Source organism: Meles meles, chromosome 7 (genome assembly GCF_922984935.1).
Source record: "Meles meles chromosome 7, mMelMel3.1 paternal haplotype, whole genome shotgun sequence".
Taxonomy (NCBI): domain Eukaryota; kingdom Metazoa; phylum Chordata; class Mammalia; order Carnivora; family Mustelidae; genus Meles; species Meles meles.
In genome coordinates, this window is record NC_060072.1 from 84517242 (window position 1) to 84534208 (window position 16967).

The window sequence follows — 16967 nt, forward strand, 5'->3', positions numbered from 1 at the left end:
GATCATTGTTTCTCCAAAAACAAGAATTGGAGAGCAAAAACAAGAGCACAGATAAAAGCATCTATATAATAAACAAAGGAATAATACTAAATTTACCTGACATTATAAAAAAAAACCCAAACCAGAAAACCCCTTATTCTTTGTTTTACATAACCAGAACACATTAAACATTTTCCCCACAATTGATCTAATTCTTTGGTAATTCCTGATGAAGTCAATGTTGCAAATGTACATTTGGGCCACGAGTTACACATTTTTATAACTACACTAGCTATCTTGTGCTCTTATTTTCCACAAAATACATTTATCAGAACTGTCTAATCAATGACTTACTTATGTATGTTTCCATACACCTGTGAACTCACCTAAGATTAGATTTGGATTACAGAATTTTGTTTCCTGGAAAAATAATGAGCATTCCCTGTGTTCTAAAACCATACTTCCTTTGGCAGGGAATACCAAAAGTAAAACCAATGAAATCCTGTGTCACTTGCCGTGAATTAAGGGGGATAACCAAATTCAATCTGTGCTCCTTGGATGTACACCTTCCAATATCCAACAGCGTAATTGCTCTGGACAGTTTAATCTGTTAAATGTTTAGGCCTGAAATGAGGGCCTTGGTTTTAAAAGTGGAATACTGTCCTCCCATGAAAATCATCTTATGGCCCTAGGCCTAGGGTCAGGGGAAGAGTCTCTTATTTCTATTCCCCAGTCATCGATGATAACTGCCTAATTGTGATGGTATGTATAATGAATAAGGAGAAGGAAGTCTGTCTTAGAGATAGGGCCTATGACAAAGTATACAACTGTGTGTATGAATACATCTCTAAGCAAGCCATTAAGATTCAGAGGATTAAAACAATGACTTTGTTTCAAACATGACATTGATATAAAAATCTACCCAGCTAACAAATATTATACCCAAAACAGATCAGAGCAGTAACATAATATAAATATTTATAGTTCTGCTTGATCCTTAGCCCTCAAATAGCTGTGTGATTATCTAATCATAAGTGATGCTCAAAACATAAATGGTATATATTTATAACATAAGCATTGCATTCTTAGACAGCTATTTAACGCTCTAACATTGCATTAGGGATGGTGATCTGCATTCACACAGTTGCCTAATATTAGACTGTATTCCTGTGAAGAATTCCATGGCTGCCAACTGTGTCTTAGAAAATACCAGGCTGTATGTAATGCACATGAACATCTGTGGCTATTTGTCATAGACAATGTGGTATCCATCCCCCAGGTCATGATGCTGCTCCCCTTAGGCAGCATTTGACCAAGTACCTAGGTTTAGGGATAAACTCGGGCCAGTCTGTAAATATTTCTGTCCCAGGCACTGTACTAGGTCTCGGGGATACAGACATGTGGTGAGTGAAAACAGATAGGGGCTCAATCCCCTGGATAGTATAGTCCAGCGAGGGAGAGAGATACTAACCAAATAAATCGAACAACTGCACTAAAGAATTAAAATTGTGGGGTGTGTATAATAAGTATTTGTCCCAGTCATGGAGGTCAACAATGGCATAACTTGGGTGAGAGTGAGCTGTGCTATGAGAAGTCAACTAGATGAATAAGAAAGGAAAAAGAATTCTAGGACCATGTGCAAAGGCCCTGTGGTGAGAGGGGAATACGGAACCTTCTGGGATGGAGAGAAAGCCAGTGTGCTCATTGTATCAGGCACCTACGGGGTGTTGGGGATGGGGCACAAGATGGGACGAGGGCATGCAGTACTCTGTAAGCCTGGTTTGGGATGGGATCTTTTCCCTCACAGTGTGATACAGTTGGATCTGCTTCTGGGAAAGGTCTTTTTACAGAGAATCACTTTGTAAAATGCTTCCTTTCAACTGGCAGGGCTGCACCAGTACTTTGGGTGGTTGAGCACATATATTTTCTACGAGGTGGTTAGGGGCAGCTGGTTGAACGAGCACCATGATTAGTCTGCTCTGATTAGTCCTCAGGTTGTTGTTTTATCTAGAAACCAGAGAATATGTTAATACTTTCTCAGATCATTCCTGTTCACAAAGATCAAACTTGAGATCATCAATTAAAAAAACACAAGGCATACATGGGCTTTGAACCAGATATACTTACACAAAAAGTATGATCCCCGTGTTGGCCATGGCATAGGAGAGGCCCAAGATTCCACTGCCCATGATGGCATTACTCAGGTTGAATGAAGACATTCCAAAGGAGGTGGTTCCAGGATGCTTCAAGAAAAAAGCATGTATTTTAAGCAAATATTTGCCAAAGGATGAACCCTTTTCAAATTATCCTTATTCTCACGTTATCTTTACTGGAAGAGCTTATGGTTTAAAAATGAGAGTAAGATAAAAATCACAATGAATAAAAGCTTTTGCTTCCATAAAAGCATATAATTTTCAAAGGAATGCTTGGTTTCAGCAGGGGTCTTGGGGAAAAAAATAGAAAATACCGGTTGGGTAACGTAAAGAAGGGAAAGCATGTCTGATTGCAGATTACATTTGGGTTAGAATGATTTCTCCAAAAAACAAATGAATTTCATAAATGATTTATGTAGCCATATGGTGAACAGGAAAAACAAGTCCTTATTCCAGTAAGGGCCTGAATAAACAGAGAATGTGCTGATCAAGGCTTGGAAAATTTCAGTCACATTGTTTTCCCACAGAGACCTAGGTATCAGGCACCCTCGAGTACTGTTTACTGCCCCAAAGCAGAGATTCACTTACATGTTCATCATCATAATTGGCCAGCTTCTTTTCCCCTAAAAATCCATTCGTCAGGAATTTCTGACTTTCAGCATCTTCATTAGTAAATTGACTGGATGCACATACAAAAAAGAAAATGAAGGAAAAACATCTAAGTAAATGCTCTGAATTATAGTTATGTTTCAGGTGATCTAAGTCACTGAATCTGGCAGGAAAAACAAAGCACTTTAAAAAAATTTTTTTTTCCTTGCAGAAAAGAGCTGGGTTCCATTCCTGAATAGACTTTAGGAAGGAGAGAAGTTATGAAGGAAGAAAATAATTTTTTAAAACACATTTTTTCTTCCCACATGAACTGTGCAAAAAAAAGAAAAGAAAAGAATAGTTACAGCTAATTTTGTTTTCATTTTGAGCCCTCCCAAAGAGAAAGTATAGAGCAGTGACTGAGTTTTCTCCACGACTACCACACCAAAATCAGACGATTGTATTAATTCAATAAATATTAAGTGCCTAGGCATGGGATCCTCATCTCATTGAATGTTCAAATGTCTCTACGAGAGGAACTTTCATGTCCCTGCTCTACAGATGAGGTGACCCTGCCTCAGAAAATGGAAATAACATGGCCACACCCACTGAGCTCCAAGTCTAGGGTCTTCCATGGCACCCTGCAGTCCCAGGCAGGACTCCATAGCGGGTGTTTTCCTCTTTTCTTGGCCCCACCTGTGTAATCACATATTCCTTGCTGGAATGTAGTTCAATGTTAGCTCTGTGTCGTGTTTGGTTGTTTTTGTGTGTGAGTGCACAGATTTTCCTGACTCTGAAGATATACTTGGAAGGAAGCAGGGCTTTCCACCATCACCATTTATGAACACTGTGATTGTGGTCTACTTGGACAGAGGCTGGTCTCCACATACAGCTGTCCTGTACAGATCCTGGGGTCATATGCCAGGGGTTTGAGGAGACAAATCTAGTCCAACCACATGTCCAAAAGACTTGACTAGTAATTATAGGAGATTTGTACAAATTACCCTTTATAACAGAAGCTAATCTTAAAAATATCTTGTGAGAAAGAGAGATAACAGGGTTACTTTGGGAGAGTAAAGGAGAAGAATGTCAAGTACAGGTAGAACCAGCAGACAAAGTTACTAAGTTTGATGTGCTTTCCTAGATATTCACTGGGTATAAATTAGGAACATCTCCCAGCATTCTCCTCTTTCTCTTAGAAAGCATTATGTCCGTTGGCGTTTTTTTCCATCCCTGCATGAACCCCCTTACTCCCTGTTCCCTTTTGGTGCTTTATTCTAATAATCTGTAGTTAATAGACTTGCTATATGGAGATTGGTACATAATCTTCGTATTTGGAAACAGACAAAATAAGATGAAATGGAGCCAAAACAGGCCTAAGGATTAGAAAGCAAACGTGTCATCTGGATTTAAACTCTGGAATGCCAACATTCTATTTTTTTTTTTTTTTTTTACCTCAGTCAATAAATTATCCGTTAGTCCGTGAGTAGTTTTTAAAATTTAAAGTGTGGAAGTAAATAGATTTTTCTCTCTTGAGGCATTCACATGTTTTTATTTTGGCATGAGATGAATTACAATCAGAAAACATGACAAGATTGGATAAAATATATGAGAAATGTTTTGAATGTCTTAAATGTTTTGATACCAAATCCAGCATGTATTGAGAACATAAGTATAATGATTCCAAATAAATGAATTATGTTTAATTTCCCAACAATTTACATTGAAGGGATCAATCCCAGCCAAACATAAGCAAAACCCATCTTCTTAAAGTGAGTATAAAATTGCAAATTGATGACCTGGGTCTGAGTCAGGAGTTAAAAGCTAAGTCACTGTAAGTAGTCCAGAACACATTGTACAAAGCTTAATAAAAGCATTGCCATCTTTCCACTGTGGCTTTTAGAGGTCCAAAATTGAATGACTCTGTAGGACTGTTCTCAGGATGATGCCCCCTCTGCTCGGTCACCTCTGCAGGGTTCATATCTCTGGGCCTCCTTCTTCAGAACAAGAGCCCCCAGAGTTGGTCCATTGGCAAGTAGGTTCTGCATTTTTCACTGAAGTTCACGAGAAGATAAATATCTTCTTGCAACTCAGGCAACCACTCTGCAGATCCCAAAGCCCTGAGTTCTGCCACCCTGTATCTTCTCAAGAGTGGCTCAACCAAGAAAATGCCACGAGTTACTTCTCCGTCATCTCTCTAGTCCACCGGCTTACAAACCAGCTGTATGGGTTCCGTGGAGGAAGAACAGGGCTTCCTCCTGATGGTCTTTCCTGAATGTTGTGAAATGAAATGAGATGTCCTTGTTTGAGGGTCATATTCTCTACTTCAGGCCTAGAGCTGGTCAAACATTTCCTTTTAAATGTCCGAAGTCATGCATCTTTTGTGTTATACACCATTTTGCGAGAAATTAATTTCCTTTATCAAATGGCTGTTGTGCACCTACTTTGTTCCAGGCAGTATGCTATGTGCTGGGTCCACAGAAGCCAGTAGCCTGTTGTAGTGGAATGATGAAGGAGAGAGGGCACACAAGGGAAGCGGTGGTCACTTCTACCCGAGGGAAGGCTCTATAGGAGTTCCACTTTTGAGCTATATTGGAGGATGAATGGTATCAATAGAGAAAGGGGAAGGTGGGTGGGTGACACAAAAATATGGCATTCCAGATGGATGGAGCAGGATGAGTGAAGGTGCAGGGAGCTGGGAGTGGCCCAGCAAGGTTTTCCTACAAAAAGGGAGCAGAGCAAGAGATGGACAGGAGAGCCAGGTCAGGGATAGGTCATGAAGGGCCTTACATGCCAAGCAATGTAGGGCCCAATCTTTGTCTTATTAATGGGGAATCTTTACTAAGGGATGGAACCCAAGTCACTTTGCAATTGTAAAAGATTACTTTTGCAGGGATGTGAAGAGCAATTGAAGGTGAGCAAAATGTAAGAGAGGGAGACAAAATAGAAGTTTTATAGGTGACAGATGACGCGATCCTAGAGTAAGATGGCAGCAGAATGGGTACAGAGAAGAGGGAGGATTTGAAACATTAAAGAAATAGAACCAACCAGATATAATCAAACACACTGGATGTGTGGTTGGGGGAAAGGACGATTCGAGGTTGATAGTCAGGGTCTACTGACTGAGTTGTATAGGACAGTGGCGACTTTCACCATAATGACAATTACTGGAGGAGGAGGAGGAGATTTTGAAGAGAAATATAGGAGTTCAATATTAGATATCACAAGTTCAACTTTATAAATGAGGCAATTCAGATACACGAGGCACCCTGCAGAGATATGCGGTAGACAGTTGGATAGAGTGACCTGAAATGAAGCCGAGAATTCTAACAGGCTGAAGACATGGTGCACACTCAGTGAGTGGAACCATGACAGTTGTCAATGAACTTGCTCACAGGTCCCTTTTAGTGACCAAAGACTCCCTACAGAATTCTGGAGATGCTGCAACACTGAGGAGGCAGTCAAAGGAAGAGGACAATAGTCCAAAAGGTGAAAGGAGTGATAGGTTAAGATAACTTCAAACGTTCTATATTAGTGGGGACAAGAACACTGTAACCTCAATTCTAAATTAGTCACACACAGTCTAAATCAGAGTGACATACAGTAATGATAAATAATGAACTTCAGGATCAGAGAGTTGATGTGTGAACATCAATGTTATGGTTATCTTGCAATTAGGTAATGCATCCAGTTCCTCCTGACAAAAACCTTGTTGTGCACATCTGTAAGCCTGACATTTTCCCATGGGACCTGGTCATTTTTAATCCCATACCTGCTCATCGCTGCCTTGTCTAAATTTCCCATCCCGGTGTAGCTATCTTGAGCACTTTCTCCACTGATGCTCTCGTCCTCCGGCTCAGTGTTGACATTTCTCAGCTCCATGGGGTCCATCTGAGCTGCCAGCGTCTCTCGGCCACACACCGGCTCCTTCAGTGTAAACAGTACACTGCACCTTCAGCCTCAGGCTCTTCCACTTTAGGCTGGTGTTCAGAACACTCTGATCTGCAAGCAGAACATGATGTAAATCATGATTTTCTTTAAATTCGATAAATGACTATGAATCACCTACTTTGCGTAGAATCTCTAGAGAAACACAGAAAGAAAGTACACTCCTGAAAATGTCCTATGAATTTATGTCCGGCAAGTTTCCTTTACCGAATATAAAAACAGAAAATCAAAGAAGGAAAGTCATTGAATAAATTGCTACATCAGCGGATGTTTACAGAGAGCCTGTGTAGGTGAACATGGCAGGTGCTTTGCTAGTCGCTGTGGGAAGAAAAAACAGTAAGAGCTGGTATCCAGCTTCAAGAAGCTTTCCTGTTTGTAAGCAAATTGCCTAAAAGAAAAGAAGACGAAAGTAAATTGTTGACAAAGACCTGACAAGGCAGAATCTAACAGTGTCTCTGCTAGCAGTAAGATAAGAAAATTACCGCGCGAATTTGCTAATTGGGTATGAGAGAATTCCCATCACCAGAATGTCTGATAACATGCAACACAGGGTAAGAACACTAAGGGAGCTGCTTTCCAGGCACTTGGATCAGGAAGCCAAAGCTAAGAATGTACCAGAAGGAAGTACAGGTTTCTCTCTGAATAAGTATCTGTCACCGTCCATATAAAATTAAAATGCATTTTAACAGCAAAGAGACTCAGCTTTTAGGTTCTGTTCTGCCTTTAATTCATTGGATCCCAGCACAAGTTAACTTTTTTTAAATTAAGATTTTATTTATTTATTTTTGCAAGAGAGAGAGAGAGCATGCACAGAGAGTGAAGGAGAAAGAGCACAAGTAGGGGGAGGGGCAGAGGGAGAAGCAGACTCCCCACTGAGCGAGGAGCCCACCTCTGCAATCTGGCACCTGGGCAGCACATCTGGGGCAGGCAACTCACATTGCCTGCCGAGTTCACAACCCCAAAGTACAACAGCCACAGAACATACACGGAAACTCAGGGTGAGCATCAGAAAGCGTGAGAAAGAAGATTCATACTGGAATAACCGGAGCTAGCAAAGCAATCTAAAAGGGACTTTAAAACTATATAATGAGGGGCGCCTGGGTGGCTCAGTGGGTTAAGCCGCTGCCTTCGACTCAGGTCATGATCTCAGGGTCCTGGGATCGAGTCCCACATGGGGCTCTCTGCTTGGCAGGGAGCCTGCTTCCCTCTCTCTTTCTCTCTGCCTGCCTCTCTGCCTACTTGTGATCTCTCTCTCTCTCTCTCACTGTCAAATAAATAAATAAAATCTTTGAAAAAAAAACCTATATAATGAAAACTAATAGGAAGATTCAAAATAAGAAATAACATCCGTAAAATAAGAACATTGTGAAAGATGATCAGGCTGGTTTGAGCCAGAAAAAGGAATTCTAACAAAAAAAAAATATAGTCATCAAAATAAAGAGAACTTAGCTGAAGGGAGAGTCATGAAACTGAAAGATAGATCCATGGAAATGACTCAAATTATATCACAAATAGGTTAAGAAGACAAATATGAAGTTAAGGGACATGGTAGGGGAAGCAAGAATAAGAAGTCTAATATACCCCACTTGACCTCCTATTATGAGAAAAGTATGAGGCCAGGGAAAAGCAAAATAAAAAGACATAATGGCAGAAAACTGTCCAGAACCAAAAAAAGATAGTAGCTCCCAGGATCTTTTTAAAAAAGCACATAGTATTACAAGCAGAAGGAATAAAAATGAATATACTCATTAATATGATAAAGATAAAGAGAAAAAATATAAAAGCCAACAGAGGGGATAGAAGATAAGCATGTGATTAAAGAAAAAATAGAAACTTACATTAAATGAGTAAAGAAGTTTCTCCTATCCATCACACAGACCAATTTCCCCTAAGAGGAGGAGCTCTGAATGATCATTTCTATTTTAGCTCCTTATTTAAAGTTAGTTATTATAAATTTAAATTATTCACTAAAACCTCTCTGACATGGTTTATCAATTCTAGACTTGTACATATGACAGGTGAGGAAATTAGCATACTTCCTTCTATCTGTCCTTCTCACAAGCTCCTAATTGTTTTAATTAATGAAAGACTTATACAATGTTGAGTTTCATAAATACTTTCCTACTATTCTGTAAAACAATGAAATCTCTCACTATTTTCTGTAGGTTGTTTCTGAACGCTAAAATTCCACAATCAGCATTGACAACATAATGATTGTGTGAATGGAATGTTCCAAAGAGCCAAGGGATAATAAATGATAATAAATACATAATAAATGATTTGGAAGTCCTCTGTTAGTAAAATTTTGCAAGTGAATGTCCCATCCTTTTACTTTCTGAATGATTTCCTTCTCCATCCTCTGGGTCTCACTCAGCTGCCAATGTCTTCTGAACGCCATTCCATCTTCTTTCTTCCATTCATTTTGCATCATGCTGAAATCCACCTCAAATAACTCTTTTCACACAATGTGTCCATGTGTGTAAACAAAATTTCTGTGTTGTTTCATGTTGGATAAATTTACTTTGCCTTTAAACTTTGTTTGACGAAGTAATGAGTAGAGTAGAAAAACGCAGTTTACTTTGTTTTTTAAGTTTTTATTTAAATTCCAGTGAGATAACATACAGCATAATATTACTTTCAGGTGTATAATATAGTGATTCAGCACTTCTATAGATCACCCAGTGGTCTTCAGGACAATGGTTCTCCTTCATCCGCATCCCCTACTTCCCCCATCCTCCCTTCCATAACCACCAGTTTGTTCTCTATAGTTGAGAGTCTGTTTCTTGGTTTGCCTCTCCCTCCTGTTATCCCACTTTTCTTGTTGTTTTCTTTCTTAAATTCCACAATGAATGAAATCATATGATATGTGTCCTTCTTGGACTGACTTATCTCATTTGGCAGAATACTCTTGTAGCTCCATCCATGTCACTGCAAATGGCAAGATTTCCCTCTTTTTTATGGCAGAATACTATTCCATTATATAACACTGTTTACTTTAAGCTCTATCTATTTTATTTTTCACCCTGTCCACTAATTATTTCTCACCATCATGTTTTTAATTTGTAATAATTTGGTCTTCATCTTCTTCTTTTTTCATCCTACCTTTTTTGTTTGTTTTATGGTGGCAGTGTTTTCTCAAATCTTTCTAAGGACATTGACTGGAAGTTTTCAGAAGCTCCTTTTGTTCCCTAAATTATGTCTTTTTTCTGGGATTAATTCTGTTTGTTCATCTTGGTCCCTCTCTTGCTCTCAGGTTTTCCTTAAATTCTTAGTGATCCTAAATTGTCTGTTCATCTTTATGAATGAAGAGTATTGTGGTTCACTGAGACAGGTAGTACTCAGGGTTTCTCTTCAATCTTATAGCCCCATTTCAGTAATGGGTTGCTCTCCTGTAGGTCCCAGAAGTGGCTTCTCTGTAAGTGTCTATGTGTGGAGCATCCTGGAGAATGACACTTCCGGATGCAGCAGGTGCTCTTGGACCGCTTCCTTTCCTTCTTTCTTTCTTTCTTTCTTTCTTTCTTTCTTTCTTTCTTTCTTTCTTGCATCTTTCTTTCTTTCTTTCTTTTAAGATTTTATTTTTGTATTTGGCAGAGAGAGAGAGAGAGAGAGAGACAGCTGGAGGCAAAATACAAGCAGAGCGAGTGGGAAAGGGAGAAGCAGGCTTCCCGCTGAGCAGGGAGCCTGATGTTGGGCTCAATCCCAGAACCCTGAGCCGTAGGCAGACACTTAAGAACTGAGCCATCCAGGTGCCCCTTGGACAGGTTTCTATGGGAGCAAAAATGCTGTCACGTATTTTCTTCTTGGGTGGAGCTTCCATTCCTGCTTGTAACCCCTCTTTGTCTGCTGTGGAGTCCTGAGTGCCTTTTGTAAAGTTGGGCAATCTTTTTTAAATATATGTCTATTTTTAAGATTTTGTTTATTTATTTGAGAGAGAGAAAGAGAGACAGCACAAGCAGTGGGGAGGAGCAGAGGAAGAGGGAGAAGCAGACTCCCCACTGAACAGGGAGCCCAATGTGGGGCTGGTCTCAGGACCCCAAAATCAAGACCTGAGCTGAAGTCAGATGATTAACTGACTGAGCCACACAGCAGCCCCCCCAACAACCTTCTTTCTTTTAATAATCAGAATTTAATTGCTGTCTAAATCTGTGTGTAAACATACATAGTATTTTATAGCATATCTATAATTTTTATAAAAGAGGACTTCACAATTCTCAAAACTCGCAAAAAATGTAAGCAAGGTAAGTACTCTTCCCAAATAAGGAAAGTGAGACATAATCTCATGGCATTTATATGATGGTATAAAACATTACATTCTCTTTTGACTATGACATGACATAGCCCATGAAATATGAAACAGTGATTTAAGATCTTGGCCCCAAATCCTAATTTTAGCCCTGGGCAAGGACATCTTCTCATAAAAGCTGGAACACATTTTCATAGCTTGTATCTTTAGCTCTGAAGATTCTATTATTGACCTATTTTAAGGAAACAACAGTTAAAACAAAATTGAAAAAGAATTAGAACACTATGAGCAACTAGACATTCTGCACCTTTTGCCTTCAGCATAAAGTACATATCTTGAAACATTAGACCATATCATAATTTTAAAATTTATTAACATGATTACACCTCAGGGTGGAAGTATTTTACAGACGGCATTTATTCATTCAACAAATATTGAAAATGGAGTATGAACCAGAAACTATGAAAGATAAAGCATGAGTAAGACAGAATCCCATGGGGCACCAGGTGGCTCAGTCGGTTCAGCATCTCACTCTTTGTTTCAGCTCAGGTCATGATCTCAGGATGGTGGGACTAAGCCCCAGGTAGGACTCTGTTCTCAGCATGGAGTTTGCTTGAGATTCTCTCCCTCTCTCTCCCTCTGGCCCCACCCCTGCTCCTACACTCTCTCTGATAAATAAATAATAAATAAAATAAATAAAATAAATAAAATAAAATCTTTTAAAAAAGAAAAAGGCAAAATCCCTGCACCAGACGAACTGTTAGGTAGAAAAAACAAACTATTCTATTATAACATAATTTACAGTTTACTTACTTTTTCTCTCTAAATAACTACTTAATGAATAATCAATGAATCTTTGCATGGGTAGGTTAGGAAGAATGATGTTGGCATACACCTCAATTGAAAAAATGTATTACGTGTAATATATGTGATATGTAACATTATGAGAGAATAAAATTTTCATAGGCAGAGATTCTTCTACTGCTCTCCATCTCTGTAGACAGCACTTCATTAACCCAATTGCTCATGGGAGGAGTCTGGCTATAGATATTGACACCTCTCATTCTCAATCCTGAATCTCCCTACCCACATCCAATCTGTCATCAAGTCCTATCAATCTTTCTTTCAATGTTTAAAAATAATTCATTCACTACTCTCTCCATGACCAATGTTATTCCAAAGGACTATCTGCTAAAGGCCCTGAAATGATTTTTTTTCATCACTTTTTAGAACAAAGTCCAAGTTCCTAGTATGTTCTAAGGCTCTATCTGTCTCTACATACTTTAACCCCCAAACACAGCTCTTTGGGCCCATATTGAACCATACCTTCCCTCATTCACTGGATACCCTGAGCTGTTTTCATTTCTCCTTGCCACCTAGGGACATTGTAACATGCTGTTCTCTCTGCCTGGAAGGTTATTCTCCACATTTTTTTAAATTAAAGATTTTATTTATTTATTTGACAGACAGATCACAAGTAGGCAGAGCGGCAGGCAGAGAGAGAGAGAGGAGGAAGCAGGCTCCCTGCTGAGCATAGAGCTGACACAGGGCTAGATCCCAGGCCCCTGGGATCATGACCTGAGCCGAAGGCAGAGGCTTTAACCCACTGAGTCACCCAGGCGCCCAAGTGTCTCCCAAAGTTAAAAAAAGGGCCCTGAAAATCTTTAAATGTCAAATGGTCAGAAAGACCCCCAACCAAACTAGATCCCCCATATATGCTCTGGTACCATATTCTCCTCTCCTTCACATCCTTTTCACACTTTACATTTCTGTTTTAAATTATGTGATTATTTGATAAATACCTGTCTCTTCTACTAGGCAGAGAGCTTCATGAAGGTGGGAAGAGTGCTGGGTTTGTAGATCCTATATGTTCCCAGCACAGTGGCACAGTGCCTGATGTCATATTCTACTAAGACCATTGCATCTCTATATGGTCTCCTTTATAGATACAAGAATGCATTCTTGTTAAACCTTAAAAAGTTAATATTTCAAAGTGAAATGGAAGTGTTTCCCTCTGGCTACCAGAAGAAAGAACAGCTTTGCTCCACAAAGAATGTTCAAAGTTACTCTAAAAGAAAAAGCAAATTTGGTCCAACAGAATTTTCTGTAGTTTAGCTTTTCAATGAAGTGAAGTTTCTGTGTGATACAAAGAGTTCTTCACTGCTCTGGTCATCCGCACTGTTGCTTCAATTCACTTATTCATGAAAATAAAAAATCAGAACTTGAAACAAAGGTATTTAGAATACTCTTACTGTCAGAAGGCTTTGTTTCTTCATATTTATTAAGAGCTATCTAAATGTCCTAATGTGTAGCCAAATTCCAGTTATTAAAAATTGTGTCTTGTTCTTTGAATAGTTACTCAAGAAACATAGCATGGGAGATTCTCAGCAAAGCAGACTTCTATTTTACTTAGGTAGTTCAACTTCAAAGAAAGACCTCAAATCTGGAAAGCAAAGCTGTCCTTGAGTCAAGAGGCAAAAGTTATGACCTTCCCTAGTGACTGCAAACATTTATTTTACCTGATAAGCAAATGTGAAGAGGAAGCTGACATTGGCAGGGCATTTCTCACCATCCCAGTCTGTCTCGTCTTTCATGCCTACCTATTTCTGATGAATCTACTCTGAAATCTAGCCTTAGTGAGCAGATTGTCTCCCATGTCATTTACCTTCTGGTTGAGCAAGTGGGAAGTAGTTGGTCATACGACTTCTAAAAGCTAAATGATCTTTGCATCCGAGGAACTGACTTAAATCCACATCCTAAATGTACCTTAGGTAAATGAATACAACTTTAACAATGAAGTCAATCTAGTATCACTTTTATATTAAATTCTTTTGAACAATTTCCCCAACAATGCCATTCTAGTTGCATATTGAGAGTCAGATGTCTTGTTAGTTTGTGGCATGATTTTTCACAGAAATTAGCTTCCATAAAAACATTCAGTATCATTCAGTCTGAGATACAGCTTAGAAAAGAAACTGCTAATGACAGCAAAACTGTATTTACTTGACTACTTCCTATTGCTGGGACTACTCTTCTAGCGTTTCCATTCCTTTCCTCTACTCAGACATAGCTTAGAAATAATATGTAGGAGAACCAGAAGAGTTAAAAGAAATAACACTACGTTGAGAACTTTTCCTTTTGCTAAGAATGTTAAATGCTTGCTAATATAAGAGTTCCAGCAGCCACTGGATGAGGTATAAAGGCTAAGAGATAATAAAATATAATATAAAGGCTAAAATAAAATATAAGCAAAATAATATCTCTAGCTCTGTTTTTAGAAAGCAACCTAGATTCTCTAGTCATCTTAAACAAATATTTAAGAAATATCTTAAATTTGTGCATAAATTTCAGTTCCTATTTTCCCAATCAGTAGTTTCTAGAAATGCAGAAATATATATACCATGTATGGTATTATCATAGTGAACTCTTCGTGCTTCATGTATTAAAGCATGGTATTTAAGAACCTGAATTGTGGATGCAGTAAATTCTAAAATGTCTACATTTTGTATAATAGATATGGGGCCACCTCTAGAGGTACTTTTTTTTAAATAAATCATTTTATTTTCTCTAAAGTAACTCATATATTAAAAATAAGAACTTTAATAACCTACAAAGCGTCCAGTATAACATAGTTATAGAAAACTCAAAAGTTTAGTCCTCAAAACTATACTTCTCAGTACTTAAATCTTGCTGACATACATCTTAAGAGTAGGAAAATAAAAGACGTTCAAGAAAACTCTAAAACATTACCTACATATAAATCTGAAGAATTGGAAGATCTTGGCCTGTAGACTATACAGTAGTCTTTTCTAGAAAACACACCTGCATTTCTTTAGTGTTTCAAAAATCAAACTTCCATCCAACTGTCCATGACTGTGAAATATATCCTGTCTAAATATTTTTTTCACTGAGTTAGGAAGCACTCTTTGCTATCAGCTGGGCATTTAGTTAAACCATAACTATACACTCTGTAAAATACCCAAAATATGGGGATATTCAAAACCACCAAGAATTCTCTTCCATCTAATTGATAAATTTGAGGAGTACAGCTCTATTTTTAGATAACTGATTTTAATCCTTCCAAATCTAAAGCTATGTTTTTATTCTCTTCAATTTCCTGGTTTCTTCTAGTAAGTTTACTCTAAAAATACTGCTTCATTAAAAGGGACATGTAAGATAACAAAGCAAGTCACAACTCTTTTCTTTTTCATTTGATAATGGTGGAGCCCAAACTCTTAGCCATCCATATCTGCTGCAGTCATGGGATATTCCTCCTTTGGTTAGTTTTTGTGGGTGTTTTTGTTTTCAAGATTAAAAAAATCTTTATAGTATTGAGAATGTACTTCCAAGACCTTACATATTTTTTAAGACAAATTATGTCCACTCTTTACTCAGTGATTAATAGTGATTAATCAGGAGATGTAAATAACTAAATACTTGTTATCTACCTTTTTCTTTTTGCTATATTTCCCTTTTCTATTATCAACTGTCTTAATTTTATGCCCAAACCTAAAATTATCTGCAAAAGAAAGCTGCAATTAAGACCTAGGTAAATAATTTCAATGTCTGACATTATACTGAAGTTACCTTTTTTAAAATGGGAAAAAATTTCAAATATTTAACCTGTAAAAAATAAATACTCTACACCATAAAAAGAAGAAAGAAGCATCATTTTAACTCTGTAACTATTCATGTAAAAAGAGTTTTACCTTAATTATTTATCCAGTCCTGTTCAATCTTTCTGGAATTGTTTGGAATGGCAAATCCCTGTAACAGTGTTGACTTATATGAACCTTTGGGGATCTAGACAATGATTTAAAGACCAGTGGGCGTGAATGAGACAAGCCAATCACACCACCAAGACCTCGCCCCAACACCTCCCTCTGTCCAACTTGCGTCAGCTCTTCAAAAAACAAAAAAAGAGAAGCTAACTCAGTTTACTGTTGTACATGTGGATTAAACATCAGTTACACCAATTTCTATTTGTTTTTAGAATTTTGGCTTTTATACAGCAAAATACTCACTTACTGAAAGTTTAATCTTGATTGGTATCATTCTGTATCAAGATGTTACAGGTTGGTTGATAAAACTTTTAGAAAATTAACATTTCTAGATTTATGAACTGAAGGCAAAGTATAATAATACAATAACAATGATAGCTATGGAGTCAAATGGTTTAATGGAATTATAATAAGAATACATAGAAAATATTAATTATAGAGGAGAAGAGTTATTTTTCTTTGAATTGCTGGCTTATTCAGAGGTAATTTTATAGGATGACAGACACTTACAAATGGCACCAGCTCCTCAAGGCACTGCAAGACTGAAAATCGTCGGTTCTACCCACCACTCTTACCATTCCAAAGGCACGGTGCTGAGTAAGCAAAACGCTGTTTGGAGTTTTTAAAGAATTTCTTAATGAACATTTCGTACTTTTCAAAGAAATCTAAGTGGCTTTCCAAAATCAGAGAAGGAGTTAAAATGTATTGGCATATAACTTATTCTGTTACCAAAATGCATCAGTTACACTTATCAAAGTGAGGTGAGAAAAAGATTAAAAATCAATTCAGAATTAAGGGTCCTCTGCCTTTTAAATACTTATGACATGAGTGAACAATCTGATGACCAATCAGAAGAAATGCTGGATTACAACAGGTGAGTCAACTCCCAATTTCCATAAAAACGCAAGTAAACATTGTTCTTTGAGTAAGAAATTCTTAAGCTGAGGCAAGGCATTAAATATTAAGTAAAATGCCCGGTTACCCATTTCTTATTTTCTTTTCAAATGTGCCCGTTTGGGCTATTAACTTATATGGTATATTTGCTTATATAGCTTGTTCTTTATTTTTCAGAATTACTCTGTAGATTTGTCTTTTATTGGATGAAAACTATTATGGTCTAAGAAAAATTTTAACAAATATATTAATCTTAATTTCAGAAAAATTTAAAGAGTATTCCTTTTCAAATTACTTCCATCATTTAACTGTGATCTGTCCAACTTAAGATTTCCTTCTTTTTGCAAAGTTAACAGATGAAATGAGCAAAAACCTGCACTG

General features: G+C 37.8%; 1 protein-coding gene across 2 annotated transcripts in view; it reads right to left on the bottom strand.

The window, feature by feature from the left end:
* Positions 1–16967, bottom strand: part of SLC38A4 (solute carrier family 38 member 4) — a 56176-nt gene that overhangs the window by 19673 nt on the left and 19536 nt on the right. Inside the window, exons 1-4 of one of the 2 annotated variants that reach the window (XM_046012189.1) lie at positions 15621–15702; positions 6493–6722; positions 2721–2811; positions 2107–2222 (exon numbers count right to left, since the gene is read on the bottom strand). In XM_046012189.1, coding sequence (XP_045868145.1) covers positions 2107–2222; positions 2721–2811; positions 6493–6611 — 326 coding nt within the window. In that variant the 5' untranslated portion in view covers positions 6612–6722; positions 15621–15702. Of the gene's footprint in view, positions 1–2106; positions 2223–2720; positions 2812–6492; positions 6723–15620; positions 15703–16967 lie in introns of those variants that run through there. The other variant, XM_046012190.1, reaches the window with a different exon arrangement.